Here is an 11,788-nt window from a genome sequence, read left to right as displayed (position 1 = left end):
ACGCGATTATCAGCTGATCGCGCCATTAGGCTCCGCCCCCCCCGCCGGGTCCGTGATTTTACTGTGTTATTCTCCCTGTTCTGCCCACTTCACTAGGAAGTGGGCAGAATGCGGGAGGGGTGCCCACTCTTCCGGGGGCTGCGGGGGACTACCCGAAAACCGGGTGTCTCCCGCAGAATCCGGGAGAGTAGGTAAGTATGATCCTATTACATTGCCCGAGTTGTATGGTTGTAATGGCAAAACATCTGGATGCGATTTTGCCATTGCGATTTTTTAGACTGCTGGAAACCTGTGAATTTGCATGTTTCCACACTGCATTACATTTGCGATTCCTGTGGAAAGACACTCTCTGCCTCGTCAGCCCTAGCCAGCTTCTATGGACTGCAACTGGTGCAATCCATAGAAGCCGGAGTATTGTGCATGAGCAGTTGCACCGGGTTGTCTGCGAATGTGCCAGTCCCGTTACCCGCTGGATCCATTGCGCAGGTGCTGGGGACCCGGCTGACGAGCTGTCTCCTCTCCTGGCTGGCACGTCAGGTAGAAGCCGCCACTAGTTTTTATCATTTTAGTGAGAAATGAAAGTGCGTAAATGAATGACAATATATTAGTAACTATTTGTTTTATTTTGGTAAACTCATTCTTCAGCGGTACACACAGTTGAATTGCACAGCATAATTAAGTGGGGTTTTATGTCATTGTATATCTAGGTTGCTTATGCTTTATTTTTCCAGCATGCCTCAAATGTCCAGATGTAGGTTTAATAATTTTTTCAAAGTTTCTTTTTCTGTATAGGAAATAAGGAAACATACAAATGAATGAAACGCAGAATTGCTGAAAAGACATATGTTTATGTAATACTTATCTAATAAGTCTTAAATCATCATTTTTAAGGGTTAGTTAAGACATACAAAAAAACTGTGCTTCAAGTGGTGGAAATTGTGCATTTGGGAGCAGGGCAGCCATCGGGGGGGAATTGCGGGTCCTTATAGAGAGGGAGGCCCACCCTTGGCTCCCACCGCCATTATCTTGAGAGCTGCACTGGCTGAGCAACAACAATGGGCTGATGTGCAGGGAGGACTTAAAACCATCCTTCCCTGTGCATCAGCTCCTGTCCTGCAGGTCCGCAATGCTCCACCTATATGTAATGTCATGATGTGTGACATCACATAGGGGTGGAGCGGTGTGGCAGAATCTTTTTTTTTTTGGGGGGGGGGGGGGGGGGGGGGGATGTTGTCTATTTTGTCAGTCTTGGGCCCCACAATTTCTGATGGCAGCCCTGTTTGGGAGGCATTGTCAATGAGACGGGGTCCCCAAAGCTGCTTTCTCATTTTTAATTAAATTTGTAAAGATGCTCTGAATGGGATTGACTGAGTTGACACACACACACACACACACACACACACACACACACACACACACACACACACACACACACACACACACACACACACACACACAGAGTCAATCATAAGAATATGAGGAATGGCAGACTCACTGGGCGGCTACAGTGAAAAAGGCACCCCAGAATTGGATGTGAGTTTCTAATACTGCTTTCCCACCGCAATTCTGGGTCGCACTCGGGAATTGGAAACGGGTTCCTCCCGGGTGCGACCCGGGATTGGAACTATACATTGCCATACCGACTCTGCAATATGCCAGGGCGGGTTGCCATCGGAGGGTGAGGACGGAGCCGGTATCAGAGGCGGGTGCAGAGGCGGCGCTGGGAGATGAGATTTTCTCCACGCCGCCTCTCCCTATGTAGTGAACAGGTCCCAGGTCGCATCGACCCGGCAACCTGTTCACACTGCACCTGATCCGATATTTAACCCGGGAATAACCCGTCTTTATTCCCGGGTTGAATTACCGAGTCAGGCGACCTGGGAATGGGTCACTGTCCCCTTCATACCGCACAGCGACCCGTGTCGACCCGGCAATATACCAGGTCGAGCAGTGTGAAAGGGTTATTATTAGTTGGTTCATATCTATTCTCTGGGTCATCCTTTTTGGCTAGGTACTTTACACCCAACTGCTGCTGAGGCTACTAATCTGTTATAATTCGCATTAGGCACAATACTGGGTTCTGCAATTATACAGTCAATGTCATTGCTGCTATCCAGGCTTTTTTGCTTATTGCAAGGCAACGGCTGCTCTTTGCTCTTCAGGCAACAGCACAGGGGTTGCTGCTTGCATTTAAAGCAAGGTCTGAACCAGGAGGGGTAAATGTTATAGCATTTGCCGATGCATGCAAGTCACAGGCTATTACCCCACCCCCAAACTATCTTGTGTTGGGTCACCAAGCTTTTTAAGGCTCCTTCACTGACGCACCTGTCCTGGTCATAGTTTAGCCTGTCCCAGTTCTGTTCCTCTGATTCTTTCCTTGTTGTGACCCAATCTGGGTCTTTGGATCCTGCTTTGGTCTCCTGTCCTGAGACCTGGCATCAGCTTGTCCCTGGCCAAACTCTTATCCACTGTCTACCCTGTCATTGGATTATTCATTGGACCTTCCATTAACCGCTGACTGCTCCTGATCTCAGATTGTTTACATGGCTTTGCATAATCCGCTGCCTGCATTGACCTGGTTTTGTTTACTAGAATTTGGTTTGCCCATGCTTGCTCTAACCTGGGACTGTATAGTGTACTTGATATGCATCACTGTTTGCAGCCATATACTTCTTGGGATATGCAGTCCCTGGAGCATTCGCATCAGTACTGGTGAACATGTTCCACTTCACCTACTTTGCAATACCCAGAGATAATAAGTCTCTGTAAAGGCCCATTTTTTTGAGCTCAAAACCTCCTAGTGTGCATGGCCGGGCGATGAGCGGTGACTGCTGAAGCGCGCTCCTCCATAATCACTGGCCAGCGCCGTCCGTCGGCCTGTTTTATCGGCCAAGTGAACCACTTTCCACAGTCTCCTACTGTGGAAAGTGGACACCCCTGTGAAAATCGATGAGCCGGGAGAAAATCGCTGTGTGTATGCACTGAGTGATTTTCCGCCCAGCGATTTTCACATCATCACTGTGCATACACACTGGGCAAAAACGTCCAGTGTGTGTGCACCTTTACCTGAAAATCTGGGGACATGCGAGCATGTGGCTTGCTATAGGTGGGAAAAGTGACTTGCTATAGGTGACCTCACAAAGCTGATCTAGGGTTTTGTTATTCCAATGGGTAGTGCTCTAACAAAATCATAAATCCCCTTTAAAATAGCATTCAGCCACCACCCTTGTGCCATCCGGCCCCTGAAGACATGCTGTCATGTCTGCCGCCCTTGTCACTGTGATAAATTTCATTAGCATGTGCAAACAATAAGATAATAAGAATTTACTTACCGATAATTCTATTTCTCGTAGTCCGTAGTGGATGCTGGGGACTCCGTCAGGACCATGGGGAATAGCGGCTCCGCAGGAGACAGGGCACAAAAAGTAAGCTTTTAGGATCACATGGTGTGTACTGGCTCCTCCCCCTATGACCCTCCTCCAAGCCTCAGTTAGGTACTGTGCCCGGACGAGCGTACACAATAAGGAAGGATATTGAACCCCGGGTAAGACTCATACCAGCCACACCAATCACACCGTATAACTTGTGATCTGAACCCAGTTAACAGTATGACAAACGTAGGAGCCTCTGAACAGACGGCTCACAACAAATAACAACCCGATTTTTTTGTAACAATAACTATGTACAAGTATTGCAGACAATCCGCACTTGGGATGGGCGCCCAGCATCCACTACGGACTACGAGAAATAGAATTATCGGTAAGTAAATTCTTATTTTCTCTAACGTCCTAAGTGGATGCTGGGGACTCCGTCAGGACCATGGGGATTATACCAAAGCTCCCAAACGGGCGGGAGAGTGCGGATGACTCTGCAGCACCGAATGAGAGAACTCAAGGTCCTCCTCAGCCAGGGTATCAAATTTGTAGAATTTTGCAAACGTGTTTGCCCCTGACCAAGTAGCAGCTCGGCAGAGTTGTAATGCCGAGACTCCCCGGGCAGCCGCCCAGGATGAGCCCACTTTCCTTGTGGAATGGGCCTTGACAGATTTAGGTTGTGGCAAGCCTGCCACAGAATGTGCAAGTTGAATTGTGCTACAAATCCAACGAGCAATCGTCTGCTTAGCAGCAGGAGCACCCATCTTGTTGGGTGCATACAATATAAGCAGTGAGTCAGACTTTCTGACTCCAGCCGTTCTTGAAATATATATATTCAATGCCCGGACCACGTCCAACAACTTGGAATCCTCCAACTCATTAGTAGCCGCAGGCACCACAATAGGCTGGTTCAGGTGAAACGCTGACACCACCTTAGGCAGAAAATGAGGACGCGTCCGCAGTTCTGCCCTGTCCGTATGGAAAATCAGATATGGGCTCTTATATGATAAAGCCGCCAATTCTGATACTCTCCTGGCTGAAGCCAGGGCCAGTAGCATGGTTACTTTCCATGTAAGATACTTCATCTCCACCGATTTGAGCGGCTCAAACCAATGGGATTTTAGAAAATCCAAGACTACATTAAGATCCCACGGTGCCACTGGGGGCACAACCGGGGGCTGTATATGTAGTACTCCTTTTACAAAAGTCTGGACTTCAGGAACTGAAGCCAATTCTTTCTGGAAGAAAATCGACAGGGCCGAAATTTGAACCTTAATGGACCCCAATTTGAGGCCCATAGACAATCCTGTTTGCAGGAAATGTAGGAATCGACCCAGTTGAAATTCCTCCGTGGGGGCCTTCCTGGCCTCACACCACGCAACATATTTCCTCCAAATGCGGTGATAATGTTGTGCAGTCACCTCCTTCCTGGCCTTTACCAGTGTAGGAATGACCTCTTCCGGAATGCCTTTTTCCTTAGAATTCGGCGTTCAACCGCCATGCCGTCAAACGCAGCCGCGGTAAGTCTTGGAATAGACACGGTCCCTGCTGAAGCAGGTCCCGTCTTAGAGGTAGAGGCCACGGATCCTCCGTGAGCATCTCTTGAAGTTCCGGGTACCAAGTTCTTCTTGGCCAATCCGGAGCCACTAGTATCGTTCTTACTCCCTTTTGCCGTATAATTCTCAGTACTTTTGGTATGAGAGGCAGAGGAGGGAACACATACACTGACTGGAAAACCCACGGTGTTACCAGAGTGTCCACAGCTATTGCCTGAGGATCTCTTGACCTGGCGCAATACCTGTCCAGTTTTTTGTTGAGGCGGGACGCCATCATATCCACCATTGGTTTTTCCCAACGGTTCACAATCATGTGGAAGACTTCTGGATGAAGTCCCCACTCTCCCGGGTGTAGATCGTGTCTGCTGAGGAAGTCTGCTTCCCAGTTGTCCACTCCCGGAATGAATACTGCTGACAGTGCTATCACATGATCTTCCGCCCAGCGAAGAATCCTTGCAGCTTCTGCCATTGCTGTCCTGCTTCTTGTGCCGCCCTGTCTGTTTACGTGGGCGACTGCCGTGATGTTGTCCGACTGGATCAACACCGGCTGACCCTGAAGCAGGGGTTTTGCCAGACTTAGAGCATTGTAAATCGCTCTTAGCTCCAGTATATTTATGTGAAGAGACATCTCCAGGCTTGACCATACTCCCTGGAAGTTTCTTCCTTGTGTGACCGCTCCCCAGCCTCTCAGACTGGCATCCGTGGTCACCAGGACCCAGTCCTGTATGCCGAATCTGCGGCCCTCTAACAGATGAGCACTCTGCAACCACCACAGAAGAGACACCCTTGTCCGTGGCGATAAGGTTATCCGCTGATGCATCTGCAGATGCGATCCGGACCATTTGTCCAGCAGATCCCACTGAAAAGTTCGTGCGTGGAATCTGCCGAATGGAATCGCTTCGTAAGAAGCCACCATCTTTCCCAGGACTCTTGTGCATTGATGCACAGACACTGTCCCTGGTTTTAGGAGGTTCCTGACAAGTTCGGATAACTCCCTGGCTTTCTCCTCCGGAAGAAACACCTTTTTCTGAACCGTGTCCAGAATCATTCCCAGGAACAGCAGACGTGTCGTCGGGGTCAACTGAGATTTTGGAAAATTCAGAATCCACCCGTGTTGTTGCAGCACTAGTTGGGTTAGTGCTACTCCGTCTTCCAGCTGTTCTCTGGATCTTGCCCTTATCAGGAGATCGTCCAAGTAAGGGATAATTAATACGCCTCTTCTTCGTAGAAGGATCATCATTTCGGCCATTACCTTGGTAAAGACCCAAGGTGCCGTGGACAATCCAAACGGCAGCGTCTGAAACTGATAATGACAGTTTTGCACCACGAACCTGAGGTACCCTTGATGTGAAGGGCAAATTGGGACATGCAGGTAAGCGTCCTTTATGTCCAGGGACACCATAAAGTCCCCTTCTTCCAGATTCGCTATCACTGCTCTGAGTGACTCCATCTTGAACTTGAATTTTTGTATGTACAGGTTCAAAGATTTGAGATTTAGAATAGGTCTTACCGAGCCGTCCGGCTTCGGTACCACAAATAGCGTGGAGTAATACCCCTTTCCCTGTTGTAGGAGGGGTACCTTGACTATCACCTGCTGAGCAAACAGCTTGTGAATGGCTTCCAATACCGTCGCCCTGTCCGAGGGAGACGTTGGCAAAGCAGACTTTAGGAACCGGCGAGGGGGAGACTTCTCGAATTCCAACCTGTAACCCTGAGATACTACCTGTAGAATCCAGGGGTCCACCTGTGAGCAAGCCCACTGTGCGCTGAAATTCTTGAGTCGACCCCCCACCGTTCCTGAGTCCGCTTGTAAGGCCCCAGCGTCATGCTGAGGGCTTTGCAGAACCCTGGGAGGGCTTCTGTTCCTGGGCAGGGGCTGCTTGCTGCCCTCTCTTACCCCTTCCTCTGCCCCGAGGCAGATATGACTGTCCTTTTGTCCGCTTGTTCTTATAGGAACGAAAGGACTGCGGCTGAAAAGACGGTGTCTTTTTCTGTTGGGAGGGGGTCTGAGGTAAAAAAGTGGATTTTCCGGCAGTTGCCGTAGCCACCAGATCCGATAGACCGACGCCAAATAATTCCTCCCCTTTATACGGCAATACTTCCATATGTCGTTTGGAATCCGCATCACCTGACCACTGTCGCGTCCATAAACTCCTTCGGGCAGATATGGACATCGCATTTACTCTCGATGCCAGAGTGCAAATATCTCTCTGCGCATCTCGCATATAAAGGAAAGCATCCTTTAATTGCTCTATAGTCAATAAAATACTGTCCCTATCCAGGTTATCAATATTTTCAGTCAGGGAATCCAACCAGACGACCCCAGCACTGCACATCCAGGCTGAGGCGATGGCTGGTCGCAGTATAACGCCAGTATGAGTGTATATACTTTTCAGGGTAGTTTCCAGCCTCCTATCAGCTGGATCCTTGAGGGCGGCCGTATCAGGAGACGGTAACGCCACTTGTTTCGATAAGCGTGTGAGCGCCTTATCCACCCTAGGGGGTGTTTCCCAGCGCGCCCTAACCTCTGGCGGGAAAGGGTATAATGCTAATAACTTTTTTGAAATTAGCATTTTTCTATCTGGGTTAACCCACGCTTCATCACATACATCATTTAATTCCTCTGATTCAGGAAAAACTACAGGTAGTTTTTTCACCCCCCACATAATACCCCTTTCTGTGGTACTTGTAGTATCAGAGATATGCAAAGCCTCCTTCATTGCCGTGATCATATAACGTGTGGCCCTACTTGAAAATACGTTTGTTTCATCACCGTCGACACTAGATTCAGTGTCTGTGTCTGGGTCTGTGTCGACCGACTGAGGTAAAGGGCGCTTTACAGCCCCTGACGGTGTCTGAGACGCCTGGGCAGGTACTAATTGGTTTGCCGGCCGTCTCATGTCGTCAACTGATTTTTGTAATGTGCTGACATTATCACGTAATTCCATAAACAAAGCCATCCATTCCGGTGTCGACTCCCTGGGGGGTGACATCACCATTATCGGCAATTGCTCTGCCTCCACGCCAACATCGTCCTCATACATGTCGACACACACGTACCGACACACAGCAGACACACAGGGAATGCTCTTATCGAAGACAGGACCCCACTAGCCCTTTGGGGAGACAGAGGGAGAGTTTGCCAGCACACACCCAAGCGCTATAATATATATGGGAACAACCCTATATAAGTGTTGTTCCTTATAGCCGCTTAAATATATAAAAATATCGCCAAAATATGCCCCCCCTCTCTGTTTTACCCTGTTTCTGTAGTGCAGTGCAGGGGAGAGTCCTGGGAGCCTTCCTCACAGCGGAGCTGAGCAGGAAAATGGCGCTGTGTGCTGAGGAGAATAAGCCCCGCCCCCTATTCCGGCGGGCTTTTCTCCCGGAGTTTTAGACATTTGGCATGGGTTAAATACACACATATAGCCTTAATGGCTATATGTGATGTATTCTTTTGCCATAAAAGGTATTATATATTGCTGCCCAGGGCGCCCCCAGCAGCGCCCTGCACCCTCCGTGACCGTCTGGTGTGAAGTGTGTGACAACAATGGCGCACAGCTGCAGTACTGTGCGCTACCTTCATGAAGACTGAAGAGCCTTCTGCCGCCTGTTTCCGGACCTTCAATCTTCAGCATCTGTAAGGGGGGTCGGCGGCGCGGCTCCGGGACGAACCCCAGGGTGAGACCTGTGTTCCGACTCCCTCTGGAGCTAATGGTGTCCAGTAGCCTAAGAATCCAATCCATCCTGCACGCAGGTGAGTTGAAATTCTCTCCCCTAAGTCCCTCGATGCAGTGAGCCTGTTGCCAGCAGGACTCACTGAAAATAAAAAACCTAAAAAACTTTTTCTAAGCAGCTCTTTAGGAGAGCCACCTAGATTGCACCCTGCTCGGACGGGCACAAAAACCTAACTGAGGCTTGGAGGAGGGTCATAGGGGGAGGAGCCAGTACACACCATGTGATCCTAAAAGCTTACTTTTTGTGCCCTGTCTCCTGCGGAGCCGCTATTCCCCATGGTCCTGACGGAGTCCCCAGCATCCACTTAGGACGTTAGAGAAAATAACTTACTTTCCAGTACTGTATATAAAGCTTCCATTCCGGAATGGATGTGGTAAGACACATGACAGTGTAATAGCCATGTTCCAGGGTTCTTTGCAGTGAACTTAACAGTTTGAAAAGTCCCAGGGAAAAGATCAAATACATCTGACCGATAAACGACTCCAGTCTGGGGAGCAGAAAATAAGTATGACAAAACTAGACAGATGTAACATTTTCTCCCTATTGAATTCAAATTCCCAAGATCCTCTTTTATAACTGTTTCCTGTTTTCAATATAGTCTATGCATTTACGTAAATGAAGGCGTCCAGTGGCTCATATATGTATCTGACTGGCTTCTAAATTTATAACCGCATTTGTTGTGTAGAATTACAGTAAATGTTTCAGCAGTCTGTGGTATATTTGGCTATTTGTAGAAATCAGTGTGTTTTCCAAAAGTTGCATACCTCCCAACTGTCCCCATTTTTGCGGGACAGTCCTGTTTTTTTGGGACTGTCCTGCTGTCCCACCCACGGGCCGCAGTGTCCCGGGGTGGTGGTGGGGCAGTTGGGAGGTCTCCTGTCACTCTGCTCTTAGCAGAGCAGCGGTGAATCTTCACAGGACACAGAGGGACTGGGGGCATGCAAGCAGCTCACACAAAGGCTGTGAATACTTATGTACTTAGTTTTTTTATTTTGAATAAATTTGCAAAAATCACAAAAAAAGTCCTTGCGTAGTCATTATGGGGTGTGTGTAGAATTTTGAGGGAAAAAATTAATTTATTCAATTTTAAGATAAGGCTATAACATAACAAAATGTGGAAAAAGTGAAGCGCTGTGAATACTTTCCGGATGCACTGTATAATGCATACAGGAAACACTGAACTGAGTCTAGTAATGGGTTGCTGTGATACTGATAGGCACTATTTCACTGTTAAAGGCAAGGCAGTTGTTAAAGACAGTTATACCCCTTTCACACCGCAGCTTGTACCCGGTATTTTGCCGTTTTAACTGGCTTCCTAAACGGGTCAAGCTGCGATGTGAAAGGGTCCCCTTCAATTTACCGTTTTCAAAATACAGGTATTTTGAAACGGTAAAAAAGAAGGGTCCTACCCGTTTCAGTCCCATTTCACTGTGCAGTGTGAAAGGGTCTGAAACGGTATTTGCAAGCCCCAGCAGGTCATAGGCTGTCTCCATGTGTGATGTCAGCAGCCACAACCAGGAAACAGCTTGGAAAACACAGGAGACACATGTGAGAGTGGCTTTATAAACGTTTAGACGGGAAAAACACGGAGAAAAATGGCGTGGGGTCCCCCCTCCAAAGCATAACCAGCCTCGGGCTCTTCGAGCTGGTCCTGGTTCTAAAAATGCGGGGGGAAAATGGACAGGGGATCCCCCGTATTTTTAAAACCAGCACCGGGCTCTGCGCCTGGTGCTGGTGCAAAAAATACGGGGGACAAAAAGAGTAGGGGTCCCCCGTATTTTTTACACCAGCATCGGGCTCCACTAGCTGGACAGATAATGCCACAGCCGGGGGTCACTTTTATACAGTGCCCTGCGGCCGTGGCATTAAATATCCAACTAGTCACCCCTGGCCGGGGTACCCTGGGGGAGTGGGGACCCCTTCAATCAAGGGGTCCCCCCCCCCAGCCACCCAAGGGCCAGGGGTGAAGCCCGAGGCTGTCCCCCCCATCCATTGGCTGCGGATGGGAGGCTGATAGCCTTGAGTAAAATGACAGAATATTGTTTTTTCCAATAGTACTACAAGTCCCAGCAAGCCTCCCCGCAAGCTGGTACTTGGAGAACCACAAGTACCAGCATGCGGGAGAAAACCGGGCCCGCTGGTACCTGTAGTACTACTGGGGAAAAAAATACCCAAATAAAAACAGGAGACACACACCGTGACAAGTACAACTTTATTACACACTGCCGACACACACATACTTACCTATGTTGACACGCCGACTGCCACAGTCTCCGACGATCCGAGGGTACCTGTGAAAAAAATTATACTCACCTGCCAGTGTCCAGAGATAAATCCACGTCCAGAGATAATCCTCGTACTTGGCAAAAAAAAAACACGAACACCCGAACCAGCGGACTGAAAGGGGTCCCATGTTGACACATGAGACCCCTTTCCACGAATGCCGGGACATCACGTGACTCCTGTCACTGAGGTCCCTTCAGCCAATCAGGAAGCGCTACTCCGTGGCGCTCACCTGATTGGCTGTGCGCGTCTAAGCTCAGACAGCGCATCGCACAGCTGCCTCCATTACTTGCAATGGTGGGAACTTTGCCGTCAGCGGTGGGGTTACCCGCGGTCAGCCGCTGACCGGCGGGTGACCCCACCGCTAGCCGCAAAGTTCCCACCATTGAATATAATAGAGGGAGCTGTGCGATGCGCTGACAGCTCAGACGCGCACAGAGCCAATCAGCAGAGTGCAAGGACGTTGCGCTCGCTGATTGGCTTACGAGACCTTTCAGTGACAGCAGTCACGGGGGGGGTCTCTCTGCATTCGGGGAAAGGGGTCCCATGTGTCAACATGGGACCCCTTTCAGTCCGCTGGTCGGGTGTTCGTTTTCTTTTTTTGACAAGTACGAGGATTTATCTCTGGACCATGGATGAGGTGAGTATATTTATCTTTTATTTTCAGGTATCCGTGGATTCTACTTGGAGAAGAGGACCGATGTCGGCGTGTGAACATAGGTAAGTATGTGTGTGTCGGCAGTGTGTAATAAAGTTGTACTTGTCACGGTGTGTGTCTCCTGTTTTTATTTGGGTATTTTTTTCCAGTAGTACTACAGGTACCAGCGGGCCCGGTTT

At 49.1% G+C, this 11,788-nt stretch overlaps 1 protein-coding gene across 2 annotated transcripts in view; it reads right to left on the bottom strand.

Moving 5' to 3' along the window:
* Positions 1 to 604: 604 nt before the first annotated feature.
* Positions 605 to 11,788, bottom strand: part of LOC134909253 (ceruloplasmin-like) — a 219,061-nt gene continuing 207,877 nt past the window's right edge. For both annotated transcript variants that reach the window (XM_063915952.1, XM_063915951.1), the window contains 2 exons: positions 8,999 to 9,155; positions 605 to 784 (listed from right to left, as the gene is read on the bottom strand). In XM_063915952.1, the coding sequence (XP_063772022.1) occupies positions 738 to 784; positions 8,999 to 9,155 (204 nt within the window). In that variant the 3' untranslated portion in view covers positions 605 to 737. The remainder of the gene's footprint in view (positions 785 to 8,998; positions 9,156 to 11,788) is intronic.

This window comes from Pseudophryne corroboree, chromosome 4 (genome assembly GCF_028390025.1).
Source record: "Pseudophryne corroboree isolate aPseCor3 chromosome 4, aPseCor3.hap2, whole genome shotgun sequence".
Taxonomy (NCBI): Eukaryota; Metazoa; Chordata; class Amphibia; order Anura; family Myobatrachidae; genus Pseudophryne; species Pseudophryne corroboree.
This window is presented reverse-complemented; position numbering and strand designations above follow the sequence as displayed.